Source organism: Molothrus aeneus, chromosome 7 (genome assembly GCF_037042795.1).
Source record: "Molothrus aeneus isolate 106 chromosome 7, BPBGC_Maene_1.0, whole genome shotgun sequence".
NCBI classification, from domain to species: Eukaryota; Metazoa; Chordata; class Aves; order Passeriformes; family Icteridae; genus Molothrus; species Molothrus aeneus.
Window position 1 is genome coordinate 18,859,633 of NC_089652.1, and position 20,070 is coordinate 18,879,702.

At 35.6% G+C, this 20,070-nt stretch overlaps 1 protein-coding gene across 1 annotated transcript; it reads right to left on the reverse strand.

Moving 5' to 3' along the window:
• Nucleotides 1-826: 826 nt before the first annotated feature.
• DCAF17 (DDB1 and CUL4 associated factor 17) lies at nt 827-19,982 on the reverse strand. Its single transcript, XM_066553126.1, has 14 exons — nt 19,880-19,982; nt 18,551-18,654; nt 16,532-16,622; nt 15,475-15,617; nt 14,580-14,658; nt 14,354-14,443; nt 12,159-12,266; nt 11,566-11,671; nt 8,018-8,160; nt 6,540-6,649; nt 6,056-6,143; nt 4,431-4,514; nt 2,907-3,062; nt 827-2,127 (listed from the first exon to the last, which is right to left on the reverse strand). The coding sequence occupies exons 1-14, from the start codon at nt 19,886-19,888 to the stop codon at nt 2,002-2,004; spliced, it is 1,437 nt and encodes a 478-aa protein (XP_066409223.1). The 5' UTR covers nt 19,889-19,982; the 3' UTR covers nt 827-2,001.
• Nucleotides 19,983-20,070: the final 88 nt, after the last annotated feature.

The following is a 20,070-nucleotide window of genomic DNA, read 5'->3' on the forward strand; positions in this document are numbered from 1 at the left end:
GCTTGTCTTCATGACTGTTCATGTGAACAGTACCTGCACTATTTCATAAATAATGAAGTTTCAATGTCTATCTCTGGGAGGAACTGCTGCAAAGAGCCAAGCAGCAATGAGCGTAAAATTTAAGTATCTGCTTAAAAGTTGGGTCTTCTATCTTAAGAGTACAGCTTCATATATTACTTATATAGTTACTTATAAAATAGCAGGTAATGGACAGGTGTTCTTTCCTGGACTCAAAGTGAAAACTCATGGAAGATAGGGTAGAAGTTGGGTGTTGCTGCTGCCCTTTATTTCTACTGTTGTTTCATGATCTTTTTAATGTACTTTTTGTGTTGTTTTTTCTTTCCACAATTATAATTCACTTTTTCTTTTGTATTACATTTTCCTTAAAAACTCACAATAGAAAATTTTAATAATTTTTTCTAGAGCTCTTCTGTATTGTATCATCTAGAATGATCCAACTTAATTAGTAAAACCCAGAGCAAAAATAAATATTTGCATTTAGAGTTACCATGCTTATGATGACAATGAGGGTAGTGAGTTCTGCTTTGATGAGCTATGCTCCTGAGCCCATCTTTATCACCATGAAGTCTACAGCCTGTGTTTTGTTCTTGTGGGTGTTTTTTAATTTAAAATGAAAGCTTTCATTCTGCAGATTCTGAATATACCACACAGAACTCCAATGTATCTGATAGGCTGCACACAGTAATAAGGGTGAACAGCTGGGAGCTTTGGCTCAGACTGAACAACTCCTGAACCTTAACAGGGTCAGGCAGAGAATTGCTTGGATATACATATATATGTAAAAACATATAAAATGTATTAAAAATACAGTAAAATACATAATTTATTAACATTTCTCTTTAAACCAAAACATACACAACCAGAAAACCTGAGTGATTTTATTTCTCACACAAAACCAAGAGAAGGATTTTGTCTAAGTGGTTTAATGGTAACACTACAATTTTCATACTACATACAAAATTTATCCTAGATAGTTTTACATACTTTGATTAATTAACAGTTTGTATTAGAGATGCCTTAAGCTTTACCTTTCATATTTTCCAAATTCTGTACTGCATTAGTATATAACTCTGAACTTCATATAAATTGTTAGCAAGTTCTCTTCACAGTTTCATTAGACAAAACAATCTTTTTCCAGCCCGAGAACCAAGGACACCATTGCAGCTTCAGGCCCAAAAAGCATAAACAACAGTGAACTGAGGAGAGCAATCTGAGAGCATGGGACTTCATAACCTGAAGCTGTAATTGGACAATTAACCCCAGTATGTAAATGGACCAAAACTTAGAAAAGTGTGAAAGCATGTGACCTGTCATCCATCTTGGGTGGAGCCACAGCCAGGCTCTTGTACTGCCCAAGGTGTATCCTTTGAAGGCCTTTCTATAAATAGCTACTTTATTCCTTTAACACTGTCTAGCCTCTGTTTTAGGAAGCCTCTTAAGGCATCATCAGAGTTGCATAGGTAAAACTATGTAAGACTGATCATAGCAGATGGTAGGTAATAGGTAAGTCCACATCTTTCTCCTTGATGTCCAGTATTTCAATCCTATCGCTGAAGAGAAGCAATAAATGCTGCATCTAGCATTAATGATGAGCTGGTGAATACATGAAAAGCAATGAGAAACTACAGGCAAGTGTACAGTGTCACAAAGAAAAAAAGAAACAAGACCTTATCTAGTAGTACAAAATGTTAAGATTAAATTCAGCCAGAAAACCAGTAGTTGACTACTATGTACGGAGTCCTTAAATAGCATCCAAAATCCTCTGTAGCTGGTGTTTATGGCTTAAATATATACAAAAGTTCTCCCTCCTTTTTTTACAAAAACACTTTCTGATTTATTTTATAGCATTAAGAATCATGATCTCTTGCAGTATCCTTAAATAGCATCCAAAATTCTCTGTAGCTGGTGTTTATGGCTTAAATATATACAAAAGTTCTCCCTCCTTTTTTTACTAAACACTTCCTGGTTTTTTGTAAAGCATTAAGGATCATCATCTCTTGCAGTATCACATACCATTTGGTAAACATAACAACTGAATCTCCTATTAGGCTTCTGTTCTATATGCAATACGAGGTCTTTGTCAAAGTAAACTTCATGACTGTAAGTCTGAAATGAGAAAAAAAAAAGTTCAGGTTGCAGTCTCTATTTCCACAACTTGCTAATATCTATCATTTTCCACAAGGAACAAAAAAATATTTAACAGTGGTGAGCTCCATGATCAGGCAGAAATTTTGTGTGGATACACAGAGATTACTCTTCCAGATAAAGGATAGAATTTTATAACTTTTGAGAGGTTTCTCACATCCCTATTTTAGGAATCTAAGTTCAGAGCATCTGATTTATGATCACAAGTTGCCTATGCAGTCAATGATAAAAGAGGTGTAACAGTGCTGAAAATTTCAGACCATCTAAGCTGGATGTCCACCTAAACTTGGACTGATGAATGGCCCATTCCATCTTCCCAAATATATATACAATGAGGTCTGTGCTTCATTTTATGCATGAGTACTTCAAGTTAAACCAGGGAGAGTCTTTACAAGTTGAAAAGTTAGTCTGATGTAACTAGCCATGGAGTATTTAAGTTGATAAATACTTCAGAAATACATTAAGGACAAACCTTTCCCCAAACAAAAAAACCCCAAACAAATCAACCAAAAAAAACCCCCACAATCATGATTTCAAATAATGGAGATTTTCAGGTAAATTAACTACTGTTTGATGGAGTACTTACAATTTTAGATTTACAATTTTAGAATTGTAATTGTTATTTTATGCAAATCTCATCCCTTTGCTACTTATATACCTGCTTAAAATCTGAACAGAAGTGGTATTTGAATGAGTATGGGGAAGAGACAGTGGGAACAAAAGACAAGAATTTTCCTCACCACATCCCAGGACTCCTTTAATGGAATACTCTTAAGCAGAATCCCATGTTCATTGCAATGAAAGTCAAGGTGAGCTCTTCCATCAGCTCCTATCTGAGTAACTGCCACAGTGGATAGTAAATCCAATTCATCTTCATAGTCCACAATTTTGAATGTCTTAGGAAAAACAAACCTCAAATTTACAAATCAAACACAAATTCACATTCCCCTCTACCTAAATTGCATAGCTATTTTTTCTTCATGTGAAAGTAGTATTGGGCAAATTCTAGTTCTTAAGTCTTCTCATCCAAAAGAAAACTTTGGGAGCCCAATACCCAACAGGCATTTTTCCCAACATGAGCTGTCAGGGTATTTCAACAAAATTCCTTAAGCAGGAGAAAAGGAAGTGATGTTCTGAAAAATTCTAATGTGAAAGTACATGTATTTTATATGGAGCATATAAGAAATATAAAACAAGTACTTCTAAAGTGACCAAGAAGTATCTTTAGGCTCTTGAAGCAGAGATGTTATTAGACAGTGTAGCTTTAAACCATCATTGGTTTTGAGGGAATGGGTACATTAGAGTAATTCCATGAATATCTGTATGTTGTGTTCAGATCTCTCTTGCTCCACAGATTATAGGTCAGTGAAGAACTGACACCAAAATATGAAGATTGTGAATGACCTTAATTGCCTTTATCTCACTGTGACATACTCTAAATTCAAGGCAGTCCTTTTCTTCCATAATGTAAAAACATTTACTGGAACCACAAATGTAACAACAGGAAAAAAAAAAGAGTGTGCAATTACTTCTATTATGGTTAAAAGAAAAAGTGAATAGAAATAAACTGCAGACCGTTAAGGGTTATACTGGACTGTGCTGTATTTTTACCATAGTAAAATCTATTTCCTCAGAATAAAGAATAGAAGTGACTGCCAGAAACTGATGAATTTTACCTGTTGTACTTATGTCAATTACAGATCCAGCTCTAGATAGAGAGCTAAAAATGTTTTTCATAACCTTTAAAGACTCAAGTGGTGTTTTCAATCTCAAGAAGCAGTTATGTAAAGGAAAAGTGCTCAACACCTTATCCTACAATCCAATCAAAGTAACTGAGAGAGAAAAATAAAGTTGAGAGATACTTTAAAAAAGACAAGAGGATCCTAAAGCAGAGGAAAAGAAAAAGTTTCTTTCATTTCATAAAATGCTTTATAAGAAATGTTCAAAGTAGATATTTAAATGGAGAAAATAACGGTTTGTTACATTAACGTATCTTTTCTGTGCCATTGAAGTCACATGGAATTATGATAATGTGGGGCATAAGAGCAGTTCTTGCAAGAAAGAAAAAATACAAAGCTCAAATGTTGACCAAAGAGAAAAGATGATAAACAGTATGTGAAGCAACTGGAAGAAGACAAAGAGAAGAGGAATAAAGAATTCAAGGATCTAGAGAGCTAATGGTTACACGCACTGCCCCTGAAACAAGAAGCTAGCTGGCTAGCTAAACACTGAAACGATCCATGAAGTGCTCTCACTTCAGTTACCTCTTGTTCTGGGTCATCGTCCAGCAAGGTGAAACGCTTCTTCACCACCCGACCAGAGGCTGTTACAGTAACATTGTTGTTCACCTTTGGAGAAACATAAAAAAGAAGTGTCTCTAGACTTCGGAGCAATGTCGTTTCTATCCATTTGACAATGCATCTGTTCCATACATTTTGCCTTCTGACCTTGTTTTACTCAATAGCTACGCATAGCCCTGGTGCTGCTGTTTACTTTATGAGTTCATGAACTTGGGGATTTTACCTGAGATTTTATTGCTGTTTACTCATATTCAGAAGTGTTCCACAGAGGTGGCAAAGGCTCTCAGCTACTTCTGTTCTTTTTTGAACAGAAGTGACGAGAACCAAGATGCTGGAATGAGAATTAAGACTGCTAAATCACCACTGATTTTTCCTAAACTTTTACTTCCAGAAGATGGGAGAAGTAGCATCTTAAACCACCATGGCTGCTTCCACTGGGCTTCATTAACACCAGAAATATTAAAAAATAGGTTATCAGTGTCTTAATAGAAGTCAAAATGAATAAGCACAGCATAGGCAGGATTAGAACTCATATTTCTTTCTTCTTACTGTAACAGAAGTTACCTACACAACTCTCAAAAAGCAGTATGGCAAGTTATTAGACGGCAACTGGCGTTTAGTTTTTGAATTCAATACAAGTTTTGTTCTTGAGTTTGTCAAGATTTTTAATACACAAACCTTTTATCCCCACAAAAGCTTAAAAATTAGCATCACAGATTTGCACATTTTACAGTATTCAAACTATAAAAACTTGCTTTTAGGTAAGACATAACCTTGTCTGCTGAATCAAAATGACAGTTCCAGGCACTACCTAGAATTTTTTTCATGTGTGCTCTTTAACCTTTTTGACATTAGATTGTCCTTGTGATTCTGTATCACAGAAGACTTCATGAAACAACTGAGTAGATTAAAGAGCTCAGTTCTACCACCAGTTTTAAATCATCCTCTCACACTTGGTTCTACCCTTCTGATCCACTGATGACTCAGTCCTGTTCTGCTCCAGTTCAGCAACACAAGCAAGCAGAAAGTACTCACCTTTTCTGCCAGGTTATTCTGTTATTTTAGAGCACTGATTTGGCTCACCAAGGGTTAGATGAATGCCAAATTTGGCACAAGAGAATGACAGGCATGCATGGCCAGGAAAAGGAATGGACTTTTGGAAGCCATGTAGTGTCTTTGTTGTCTTATGAAGACTTACCCCTAACTTATCAGAGACTCAAAACTTTTCTAGCATTTGTATGATCAACTCACCTGAACACCAGAGATGCACATGATTATCACTTGGTGGCACCTTCATTTGAAGGAAATCTGTCACCATCTTTTAAGTATATTTTATATCCATGATACATTGTTACACTGCACACCTTAACGAACACTGAAAACTAAAGAAAAGACTGAAGGTTTCAGAAATCTATCCTAAAAGTGTTATTGTTTTCAAAATTCTTTTCATACCACTTGAAGTCCAATGAAGACAGAACATGTCTTTCAATAAACCTTGGATAAAGCCCATAAAACACAGTGATTACTCAATATGCAAACCCCCCCTATAGCTCAAAATCCCACATTGTGATCTCAGACACTAAACTCACACAGTTTTCTCTGTTGGCTACAATTGTAAAATCTTCTGCAATCTCCATTTGATCTGCATGATTTTTAACTTCCTTAAGCTTTAAGACTCTACAAAAGAAACAAATTACAAAGTAAGTCATGTATTCTAATCTGCTTACGATAACCTTTCTATAGAATTTTTTTTATCTAGTACATTAAAACATTGTAAATAAATAAAATGGAAATTAGTTATTTTGGTAATTTATGTTTATCAGTGGAATTTTGATACAGTGGTCCTTGAGTATTTTTCATACCAAAATGTAAACTGTGGCCTCTAGTGCTCATATTCATCACACCAAAATCGGCAGATGTTTCTAGAAGAATGTTTGATTCTGACAAATTAATAGATTTTATAGTTTCTATAGTCTGATGAGTGTTTGGGCCTGCAAATCATCAGACTACTAAATTTATGCAGTTATGCAACTTCTCTAATGAATAAAAGATTTGAGTAAAAAAGGCTCATACTTTATCAAATTTGGTCCCACGTGGATTATTCTGCCTGACATATCTGGATGGAAATATATCCAGTCAGGTTCAAGTGAACAGCATTTCATATCCTGTATGCCATTTTTTGCCTGAAGAAGAAAAAGAAAATTTAGAATATTAGTATTTTGAAAGTTTCCCAGATCTAATTAAAGAGGAAATACTGAGCTCCTCACTATATACCTCTGGAGGTTTGTAAGTATTGCTCCTAAACATGACCAGAAAGGATGGCAGTAGAACAATAATAAAACCAACAACAACATTATTAAAAACCTCAGTTCCAATTCTCAAGATATTCAGTGAAGTAGTTTTGAGATTTTTAATATGCAATAAGCAATAACCTTGTACCTTAGCTATATATTGTCCTATCTCTCCTGAAACTAAGCAGAATGAAGATTTAACCTACACTGTGCAAACACTTCAACAATTCCAGCTATTTGAGTATCCAAGACGTGGCATGTGGAATGACATGCAATACACATTAGCACAGAGTTCAACTTGAGCTTCAAACCTCAGGCTTAGCCTCTTCTGTGCAAATTATTTGTGGAGCACCTGGAATACCTTGTGATTTCAGCAATCACATGCAAGCCAGTCAAAATCTCGGGATTTTGGCAGTGGCTTTCTGTTATTAAATTTAGCTGACATCCATAATTCAATTGCTAGATATATCAACCCACATAGAAAAAACCAGATGAGAAAGGATTCTGCAAGTCCATTTGAATCAAAATTGATCTTCAGCTACAATTGTGGAACATCAGTTTTGAAAATAAGGAGGGAAAATAATTGATCAGGCAAGCAAAAGAGATAAGGACATTTACAGATGAGACTTTTTAGTCAAGAAACTCTTAACAGGCCCAGAAGTTGCTCGAAATACAGAATGATCTTCAGGTCAATTCCACATTCAAAATAAAAGCTGAGATGGACAGCTCACAAAAAATAGTATTCATATGATGAATAGTACAGAAAAATAATTAGGAACAGATTAAACTAACCAATAAAACCTTTATAGGGACAGAAGGGGATTAAACTGTGCAATCAAATCTTTTTTAGGGAGAGAAAGAAGGTTCAAGTCAAAGGTAAACTACAAACATTAAGGACATTTACTCTGCAATATCATAAAATTTAAAATAATTCTGTAGTCAGCATTTAGTAGGCTGACTAGTCACAAGTGCATTAGGATGTTACCATGCAAGGAAACAGGTAATGAGACTTTTAAGTCATGATACAGTGCTGTGTAGCTCTGACTGCACCACTGCTGTATTGGAATGAAGGAAATATGAGAAGCACTGATTCAGAAGAAAGCATTTTACACATGACTCCATGGGATAGCTAATTTGATAGTGGAGTGAGCCTGTGAAAGCACTGCACTGGTAAACAAAGGTATTATAACCTACTCAGAATAAGAGAAGACAAACATAATACACATTCATTTCAGAGAAGCTGCTTTCTGAATGTATTACCAAAGCATTGTCTTTCAGAGAACAAATATGGAAGACTCCTTTATGTTTTTTCTTGTTTGGTGTGATGATATAATGCCAAGGGTAACCTCCAATTTGAAATGCATTCTCCAGAGAAGATGCTTCAAATAGCAAAGGTGGGGTATCTGCAAATATTCCGTAATGTTAACACCATTAGTAGCAGAACAGTCACCATTCCATTGATGCTTACAATTGTAAATTCCAATAAAGCTACTAATTCTTCAGAACTTTTGAGGATTGGTGGAAACACATTTGCTATTAACTTTTTTCCAGTGCTAGCTATGCTACCTCACCCAGCACCCAGGTGCACATCTGAAGTTCCCTCTTCTTCCTTCCCTCCCTCCCTTCTCAGATCTTGATGCTGAATACTCTTCTAGTACCTTTGACTTACAAGCAAAGTCACAGCAAATAATTAAAATTATTCCAGCTCATCTGATTGAGAAAGGATGCACACATGAACAGACCAAAGACCATATCAAGATGGTCACTATTCTCTTGAGAAAACCAGTGATAAATAACTGGAAACAGCAAGCAGCAACCTCAAATAACAGAATTAAATGCAGGAAGACAGAATATTTAGATTCTGCTTTCTCCTTTTGTGTAATACAACAAAATAGTGTGGACCACAATGGATGCAATCTGTAGCTGAGTTCATAAAAATAAATCAAAATACAGAATTTTTAGCAATTAATGGCAAAAGGTATCTAGTTTTCCTTTCAGTTTAGTTAGGATAAATTACTGAGATGTACTAGGCCATTAGTACAAGTGTTCTTTTTACTAAATGAGAGGTATTTTTAATGAAATCAACTTTACAACTTCTGCCAACTAGCTAAATTAAAGCAATTTCTACAGCTGCTATAACTGAATCAATTTTAGACTGAAGACCAGGTCTTTCTAACAGTACAGAGAAAAGCTGGGGAAAAAACTGATAAAATGTGGACAAAATCTGCAATTACGAGGGGAATTTAAACAGGCAGAATATAAAAACCCAAAGTCATTTAGTGCAAGGAGAACAAGATTCAATCTGGACCCAAAGGTCTTATCCAAATTTTGACTTGTTCTTTTCCTGCTGTGTCTAGATAATTATCCTAATGCCAATGCTGATATCACATGACATCACAAATTATGTTTATGGAGTGCTTCCTTCCTCTTCCTTTGTTCATGTTTCCATCAATTTAGCCATTTAGATTGAATGGAATTAGTTCACTGCCAATGGAGATGAAGTCTTTCCTAAGCTGGAAAGCGGCTGTTTCCCATTTGCTTTTAGGAGTGACACATAAGAAATGGGAGATTCTGTGCAAGAGATAAACTATATGTTATAAAAAGTTATGCATCTGCTGGAAGTGTAGAGAATGTTGAAGATGGAAGCATAAGCAAAGGACATACTAATACTAAAATCCGTCAGAAAATGAAAAATGTGTTAAGAAAGTTTGCGACATTTTACCCAAACAACTTTTTAAATAAAGGTCCCTCAAAATATCAAGGTCCCTCAAAATTCTGGTAGATGGACTAAATTATATATTATAATTATACAATTAAATGTAATCAACAGTATATCAATACTGAGTAGTAGAGGGTGCTTTAAAATATGCCTTTCCTATCATGGTTTCCACATAAACCACTGTGATAATGTGATTCTGCTGCCTCAGCTCCATCATTGCCACTTGTATGTCACTTGCTCTTGTTGCTAAACACCTCCTGTTTTATTGTTTGCAAGTCTTTCCCCAAGTCTTGCCAGTTTTCAATCTCTACTTGAGCTTCTTTGTTTACTTACTTTAAACTCTGCAAACTTCTCTAAAAGCTGTTCCTGGCAGCACTAACAAATGTTCTACATGCAAATAAAAACCAAAGAAATAACAACAAGAAAAGGTTTCTACAAAGTATCCTTCTCCTTGCTTTTTTTTTTCTGAAATTACTGTATCAGCTAACAATAAATCAAACTAGTTTTAAGTTCTGGGCCATTCAGAAAAACACACACTGTGACCAAAATCAATTCCTCCCCAGCAGTTGAGAGCTGTAGCATAGTACATCTTAGCCTGTAAGTTTTGATCTCTAGACACTTGTGGGTACCTCACACCATAAACCAGTATTGTAATAATGCCCATCCCTTCAGGCAATTTCTGTAGGGAGGCTAGGACTTAAGTAAGAAAGAAGACTACACACAGTTAAATTATAGTAAATACAAGCCTGCACTCTGAAACTGCTAATATCTTGTTCACTGAAGCATTTGCCCATCTCATTCTTGAAAGAAAAAAACTCAAAAACCACAGGAATGAAGCTATTTGCAAAAAGCAAGCATGAAAATGTACGTTATGTGTTCAAAACTTCCTAACCACAAATTCCTGAATATGATTAAAGATCAAAAAGGTGTTCTCCAGTACAGTTTTAAATCTCAAAACTAAAAATTATAATGGTCTAAAAGCCATGAGATCAAATCTTCCTATTAAAGTTCCCACAGCAGGTTTTCCACAGGTCCCTAACATTAAATGGTGGTTTCACAGTTTGAGATGGAGACAAAAAATGGGGGAAGATTTCCCGTTGCAAAAACGGAGACATCAAATATAGCAGCCTATTGCTTTGTTTTGATAAAATGTTGCATTATAACCTCACTATATAAGTCTGTACTTTATCTTTGTGTACTTTATCTGTTTATCCCTCATTTTTATATAAATCTGGATTGATTTGTCTCTTATTATCTGACACTCTGAAAAAAGAGACATTTTTATGTGGAGAATCACCTGAAAAAAAATTTAATACAGAAGCATTCAAAATTAAATAAATAAATGCATGCATTCTTTGATGTTTGTGAAACCAACCTTTTAAATTTTTTAGATGCCTCAAGTGTAGGCTTGTGAGAATGTATTTTTAAAGTAAGAAAAGAAATTTCAAAAGAAGTCTCGGGCTTTGCTCATTCATCAAGATTCTTAGCACCAAATTCTAATCTCAAATGTACCAACAGAAGCCATTGTTTGCTTTTAAAGAAAGAAGTCATTACATAATGCAGAACGTTTATAAGTTAATGATTTGAGGCATTAGAATTGTTTTTAATAATTTGTTCTCTTCTCAGGAATTCATTTTACTGAAATCGGCACATTTCTGACAACTTAGAATATCAAAATGCCAGTCAGACAAATTGTATTCAGTCTCATTGAACTTCCTCTGCAAGTTAGTGTTCTCACATCTTTTGCTTACATACCATATTCTGTTTCTGAGTGCTACTAACAGATATCCTAGTCCTTCCTCTTTCTCAACAGCAATTGCATCTCAGAAATAAAGAAAGGAGTTTCCATTTCATGCATTGCTAATAAAGTTTTTCAGATAGCTCAGTTGCTCTAACAGTTTTCTTGGTGTGTCCTATATAATTACTGTAATTAGAAGTAAAGGGAAGAAGATTTTACTATAATGTAAGTCCAGAAATACAGCTACAGCACAGTATGAGCACAGCAATTTTAATATTTTTTCTTAGTGTGAAATAAGCCACAATCAATCCATAAAAGCCACAGTCAAGCCAATACAAAGGTCATAATTACCTGTTATTTTAATGTTACATGGAAGACCAAATGGATACTTTCCTACAACTCCCACCTGACCATTCCAGTTGAATTCTTGTCCCAAATCAAATGGTTGTTCCATGAACTAAAGTAATACAGAACAATTTAGTTTTACAGATGCATATTTACTTGCTGTTTAGTTTTATTCTCTATTACTACTGCATTCCTTATCTTGTTAGATACTGCTTGAGGTCTTATTTTTTAATTAAAGTTTGATATTTGATTGGAACATGTCTAACTGCAGTTCTGTTTGAGATCAAACTTCCCCATGCCCACCAGTTTCTGGCCTTAACAATCATCTATAACTACAGACTAGGTGTGTAGAGAGAAGCACATCTGGTGTAACATTGACATAACTCCCCAGAAGTGCCTGTCTAACCCCGTATCTCTTATGTTTTGCCACCTGTAACTGTTGCAAGTAATTTTTCTGATAGTATGTCCATTTTTATCTTCTAATTGTAATTGTAGGCAGGAACCTACAATACCCCATGTACTTATGTAGAGTACATGAATATTTATGACTTGTTACCCAAAAATAGCATGGATTGTATAAAAACTCTTTACTTCATTACCTGTTCCAAAATGGCCTTGAAGTTATAGAGTCTGACCAGACCCATGCTATACATTACAATCAGGATTCCATTAGAAACAGCAACATCTGTCACACTATTACCAAAAATCTGGAATAAAATTAAGTAAAAAATATTCTATCAGAGAAGAAACAATTGAGAGAAAACACAAATAACTGACATTATGTCCCTAATTCTTCAATCACTTTTTAAAATTCTGACTAAACTCTATGATCAGTGTTCAAGTTTTCTGTAACTCATCTGTTCTGCTGAGTTTCTTTAATCCATTGCACTGCAGTAACACCTGAAGTTACAGTAGTCATATTCTGCAAGCAGATTCATGCTCTAATCAATTCTCAGTATATCTTCATATCATGCTACCCAGTTATTATCATACATGAATAGATAATATTATTCAGCATCCCACGTTAGCAAAACTTAGCAACTCTATCTAAAAGTCCTGATTTCAGATCTTCTGTTCTTTCTTTATCCCCAGTGTAAAATACTAGTCTAATCACAACTCTATGACTGCATACAGCTGTACTAAAACTACATTATCCAGCTGTCACAGAGTACAGAGTTCTCTCTGAATCCAAATTAGACGTATACATGAGAAGTTGACTTATCTTTTTTAAAAATTATGCACTATTCATTTGTGCGTCTGCTTAACACATCACTGAGCAAACCCCACAAACTAATTCTTAATATTTAATTATAACCAACATGTGAAGTTGATAGGGGTTTTTTTAATAGATATGCTTGAAAATGTAGTTTTCTTTAATCTGACTCACTATGTGAAAAAGCAATTAAACCAGTTAAAACAGGCCTAAAACCAATAAAAAGCTAAAGAAACCCAGAAACTGTAAGACACCTACATCTTATCACTACCAGCACTACCAGCGATTACGTGATCTGTTTGGTTCTGAAAGTTATATTCACTCCTGAGACTGCCTTTTATTTAGTTTTATGGCTTTTTCTCAATACATTTGCTAGCTTAGGTCTCAGTGTCTTTCAGACACAAACTCTAATAATCTTCCAAGCCTAAAGTCTCCTTTCTATCCTTGAGACCTCAGCCACTCTGAACTCACAATGTGTTGTGGTAGCCCACCTCAATAAAGCTGAGGTGCATTCTGCAGCCTCAGGCAGTAACACTAACCCCAACTCCAATCTAACAGTTACATTCCACTGCTCTGTGTCAGGTCTGGCACTGCATCTCCTGCCGGGTGGATTCTCACACCCCAAATGCTGCCCTGTCCAGTACAATTTTAACAATTTCTCTGATGAGTACTCAGCACAGACCCAGCTGAAGAAGTGCTCCTTCACATGTTCTGCCTGCTATGACCATGATGAATCTGGCATGCCATTCCTAACCAGATTGAGAACACCTTTGATACTGGTAATGGTTTTTTTTTAGTCTTAAATACTAATTTTGAACAGAACAATACACAGTACTCTCAAGCTTTCATGGGCCCAAATTAAAAAGTTTAAATCCCTGCCTTCACTTGCCAGGCCCAATTTCAATTACAACCTCAACCCAACCTAGCACCAGCTAAAACTCCAGCTTATAACTCTGGATCCTAAAAGACACAATACCTACGCAGACATAGTTTTCGTGTTTGTACTGTTTCATCTGCAAGTTGTATCCAGAGCCTTCTTGACTTAAAATAGAACAGTAAAAATTACAATCTGGCTCAAAGTTTCTTCCTAAGTATATATACTTACTTACAGGTCAGAAATTGAACTCAGGTTTGTTTATTCTTGACTGATAAAGCAAGATATATTTATTTTGCCATTCAGTAACAGTGATAATAAAAGTGTGAAACATTTGTTTTACACATATAGAATTCATAAACTATTACTAGGACTGGGTCAGAGGCACATCTGTCTTTAAGGAGGTGAAAAGAAATGTACAAACACTTAAGGGTTCCCTAATTCTTATGATTGCTCTAAGAAAAGGCTAAAGTCCTGCTGTATGTCAAAGAGTAACCCAGTAAGAGAATCCATTTGTATTTCTCTTCTGGTCCTTAGAATTAAGAATATTTGCTCCAACACCCCAATCAGACACAAGAACACTGCTGCTAATTAATGTTTCAATTGCTTTTACAAGCTTGTAAGTATGACTTCTGAAATAAGTGTCTAAACTAGAGTTGTCATAGAACTACATTACAGATTACATATTATTAGAGAAATTAACTTACCTTCTTGTTTATTTCCAGCATTCCAATGAATGAAAGAGGCAAAACTTGGAATACAGCAAGATAAAACAATACAGTCTGTTGGATTCCTGCCTGGGAAGGAACAATACTGAACATAGTTATTAAAGGTAGGACATCTTTATCTTCTTCCATAATAACCAAGTACAATGTCCCCATCTTTATGCTTGTAAATTTTTTTGATCAATGTTGTAAAAATTACAACACTTACCTGCCGTGCTGCTGCAGGGAGCTTATTCTGAGCTGACTTTACAATCATTACCTCTTGAGGAGTATCCCAGCTCAGATACCTGTTTGTGACAAGAAAGGCCTGCCTTAACCACTTAAAACCCATTTATTAATGTATTATTTCACATAAAATATAATCAACTATAACTAAGCAGATGTCTGTGCCCAGGGAACTTGACTATTTGATTTGGAAGAGGGGCTGTTTGCAATAAAGCAGAAATCCATGGAACTAGGAATTACTTATTTCATACAGGATTGTGAGAAAATTAGTGAATATTCACACTTTCCAATCTTAATTTTTCTCCTTTCCTTTATAATCAATATAATTATAATTATAATTATAATTATAAACTTTCCTATCCTTCAGCCTAACAAAAATATTTTCTGAAAACCAAAAAAAAGAAGCAGTTTACCAGAAGCAGTAACTGCCCTGCTTTAAAAGAGAAAAATGGCTACCCTATGGAAAAGAACCTTTGCAAATTAAAAACAGCTCAGACTTCGAACTTATTGTCTGTATGTTTGATCAGGTTTGTTTTTCAGCTCTCAAAGTCCTCCCCTGGTATGTTGCCATTGCAATACTACAGGCTGTAAAGCTGTCAGAGAAAAGCAAATAGTAGGCTAGGTTTTGTGGAACTTGATACTAAATTTGACAGCATAACACTAAAGTAGATTAAATTCTTCTACAAGTAAGAGCATGCAGGAAAAGTACTCCAGGTAATGGTTGAGATTAACAAGCCTCTTGTCAGCCATAGGGTAGTGCTCAAATAACATGACTCCCCTCCTCCTCTATAGCACTAATCACTGTTAATTATATTAAGCACTCCTTCTCCACTATACTACTACTGACTGTTAATGATATAAACCCTAATTGTTAATACCTGAAGAATTTGCAACAGGAACCAGCAAGATACACTTTTTCCAGTACTTCTCCACTATCAGCAGAGAGACGTAGAAGCCAGTTCTGCACTGTCAGGACTATTAGGGAAGCTTTATAATCTGATGGACTAGGTAGCATTTCCCCCTACATAAAAGAAAGGCTATTAGAAATAAGTTTGTATCAGGAGGATACAAAACATTTTGACAGTTTGAAGAACATGAAAGTAAATACACATTCCTCAAAAACTGAAGGAGGAAATCTGCCTGCTAATCAGATCAGTATCTCTAAGTTCACATCCATGTCAAATAATTACCTATGACATAAATAATCTGCTGTCACACTTTTGCAAGACAGTTACCTTTTCTAGAAGAGGCACCCTTTAAAAAATCTTTTCCTTGCAAAAGTTAACTGCTTATTGATCTAATTGATACCAATCTTGAAGAGAAAATTGTTTAAGTATTTCAAAAGAAGACATTCAGTGATAACTCAACAGCAACTGCTACAAATAGTACTTACATTGCTTTAGTTTTAGGCACCTCAAGGATAGGGCTAATATTTCTAAGCTCTGTGGACACTGGGTGAAGGAGAGAAATGATGCAATTATCAGGTAGAAACAGTAGAAGAGTTTTTGGGCAGGGTCGTTTCAATGGACCTCCAGTGTACTGCTTTTTGGTTTTTTTAATGTCAATGGATCTGAAGAAAACTAAAACTCCCAGCTACTGTCCTTGTTATTTAAAAATAAATAAAAATAGAAGTAGATTTTATTTTGTAAGGAATTAAGAATTGGGTGCATAAGAATAAAAGCACTGGTTTTAAAATCTTCCATGAAAGCTTATGAAAAAAGGATTTGAATGCACTACTGAGAAATTCAGAGAAGTATACCTCTAAATGTTCAGTTAATATAAATAAGGCACGTGTTGCAAACCTTTAATGACTGAACTCCTTAAAAACATTGAGAAAATAATTTGGAAAGAAAAAGCACTCCATTCTAAATGTTTCATCAAAATATATTAATTTAGTGTTTTGCACAAAAATGTTCTAGTAAAAAGTAATCTTACCAATGGGCATTCCAATAATAAAGCATCTTCTATTTTTTCAGACTTGGCACACTTTGACTTTTGATAAATTAGTCTTGGCTGTTGCGCAATGCTAGAGGAAAATGATTGCTAATCATTAGTCTGTTTTATAGACCACTTTTTATCAAAAAGTCATTTCATACAGTTTTATAGGTCAGAAACCTAAACATCTTATTTTTACTTTGTAAACATACCTGAAATTGCTCTCAAAGTAAGGCCTAATAAACAATAGTTTATATAATGTAACATTTTAGAGCTAACCTTCTCTAAATCTTTTGGTCTGGTTGCTTTTTTTTTGTTCTTAGTTTCAGGTTTACTTTTAGTTTTGGGTTGGTTTTTTTAAGTAACAACCTTAATAGTAATGTTCTTGCTCTAGTGATATACATTAAGAAGAAAGCATATTCCAGAAACTAATGATCATCCTGGAACCTTCCCCTCAGGTTCTTCCAATGCTGCCTTTTACAACAAATTTGTTTTGTCTTTGTGTGGCATCATGTCCAGATATTTAGAAAAAACCCTTTACTAATTAAAATTGATGCTGTTTGGGTTTTGCCATTTTTCCTTTTATATATTCTCTGTGCTCTTCACATAGATATTTGTAACTCTGTCACCTACTGTATTAGTAGCTAGTTTTCCCAGTACTTTTCTAGTAGCTAGTTTTCCCAGTACTTTTCCATGGCCTTTCCCTAGGCAGAAAGACAAAACAAATTCCAGAGCTCCAAGCTCTGGGAGGTGCAAGGCCCCAGTGCTGTCTTGGTTCTAGCTGGGAACCAAGGCTGAGAACAACTCTTCAAGATCCATTCTCATGGACAAAGTACAACTAGTGCTGAAGGGGGGGCTCCAGAGAAGGGGCTTGACCTGGGAGGTGAAATTACATCACCCCTTGTCCTCCTAACTGGGGCTTTTTATTAATTATGCTAATTTCCTAAACCTATAAATGCGTACTCATCCCTGTAAGGGCTTTTGTGGACATCTTTCTATAACTGCCTCTGAAGGCCTTCATTAAAGAAGGCCTTCTTATTACCTCCTTACTAAGGATGTATTACCTCCTTACTAAAATTATCTTGAGTTTCATTTTCAGGTTGGGAAAAAGGCAACAAAATAAAAGCTTTGTACTGTGCACAGTTTTGCCCTCTGGGAGAGGATGAGACAAAGGAAAACCTGAAAGATCTTAGACAGGTTAACCCAGTACTAAAAACATTGAGACAATGTAGGAATAAAAGCAGATTTAGACCTCAGCTGTGGATGATAGATTAACTTAATTGACTCTTAGTGGTTTACCCTGACAGACTAGTTTGTATTTTATGTATCATATGGACACTATCTCAAAACTGCTCTGTCCCCAACTTCCTCAGCATTGCAGTTCTCCAAGTCCATGCTACTTCCCTCACAGTAGGGACAGGCAAGGACACAGGCTGGTGCACACAGATTTCCTGTCCTCTATCCTACCATGTGCTGCCTCCTAACCTGTCTCTGCAACTGATCATGGAACAGAATAATATATTAGATCAGAGAACTGATCTACTAAATACATTTGCAAAAATTAGCATGTACTGCAGGCTGTACTTTTGCATGAAAAATAATTTACTTATTTTAAACAGAATTCACATATTACCAAGTTTGTTACATAGGCTGATTCTGTGACACACTCTTTAGCATGCTGCTAGTTGCCAGACTACAAAGAACTACTGTTCATTTGGCTTTTTAGTGCAAGACTAGAAAATTGTGTTCATCTTCCATTCCTGCTCTGAAAGCTGAGGTTATACTGTTATACTGCACCTGAAAGATCAGGTTTTCTTTGACCAAAGTAGGTGTCACATTAAGATATAACAGCATCTAAATGTAATACAAAGATTGTAAGCCAAAGATTTATCACCTGCTTATTTTTTGTTCCCAAGTAAACTCCATTTAATTCACAGCAGCTATGAGTCAAGTTAGCAATATAACACAGAATCAGTCTCATATCTGTAAGTCAGTACCTCATAACTGTAAATTTATTACCTGGTAATACAGCATTGGTAATTGTCCATGTAAATTCTTCCTCTTTCATATGCAATAGGAGATGCAGAATGAGTTGTCCAAACATTCTTGAATTTAGTACTTTCCTGAAACACAACAGTTTTAACATGGATGGCTATTTGTAACAAACTTTGCTTCTGAAAATATTTTCTTTGGCTCCTGCAACTTAATAACTTATTTTAATTAAAACTTTACTGCTGAATACAGAAGAAAGAATATTATTTGGTTTTTATAAATAAAATTAGCAGACCTTTTATAATAAAATTTTGTGTTTTTTAAAGACCAAATTAAAAAAATTTTAATGAGCTATTATGGACAGCAGTGGTAAGGAATATTTTGCCATTAGCTTGCTTGTATTAAAAGTGGGAACTAAACTTGCATAGTGACTTTTGAAATCAAGGACCAAACTCCCCAGAGTATAAATATGCAGAGAATTCTTTTATATGTAATTAATTTTATTTATTGAACACTTAATTCCATTCTGCTGGTGGTGTTTGGTGTGAAAGACAGAAAAACGTATTTACCATTATTTGCAATAAGCACCCGGAACATTAAAGAAATAAACTGCTCACATTAAAGTTTCTTGCCTGCATTTGAGATATCAGAACATCTATACCATTAACAAAGGTTCCAGTCTTAAAAAAAGAAGTGTAAGTCAGATGTAATTATTTTTATTTCAGTAAACATTGAATGCCTATTGATCTAGTTACATAAGCAGACACTTCAGCTGACTTCCAATAAATGTATTTTCAATATAATTGCCAATTCACTTCCACATTCTTTTCTAATATATTTCTATCAACTACTGCATGGAAGCAGAAATTGTTTTGACTAAAAAAAAAAAGTTCAGTTTATAATTGGTTTAATTCCTATTTTTTCTGTAACATCAGTTTCACTGAGAACTGGGGTTACGTTTACCTGAAAATCTCTGCCAATTATCTTATTATGCGAACTCCTTCCAAATTCAACATGAAGCACTAAGAATTTAAGATTAGTATTAAATATGAAGCCATCTTAGGGAAATAGGTGATAGAAATAAGCTTTAATGAGATTTTATAACACAATTATTAGATACAGAAGGGCCTTCGCAGTTCTTGCCCAGCACAATTCTTTCTACATTTCTAGGTCTGAGCCTTGTGAAATATTTTTAACCATTACTCTCTTCATCAAAAGTGCACCTTTTTTCTCCCCAGACCTGTTCTCCAGCGTGACCGGGGACCTCTCGAACACCTGGGCTGGGGACTGAGGCTCAGCCCCTGGGCTGCAAGCCGAGCCCGCGGGCTGCAGCAGCGCCGAGCGGCAGCCCATTACCTGACACATGATCCTCCTCAGGAGTCCCAGGTTCTTCCTATGGGCCACACCAGCATCTCTGGCGTAGAAGCCGTGGGCCCTGCGGCTGAGGAGACGGCACACGTTGTGCACCCCGCAAGCCCGGAGGGCGGCCCTGCCCCCGCCGGCGGCCGCCTGCGGGCATTTTCTCGGCCCGCGGGGCGGGATCGCCT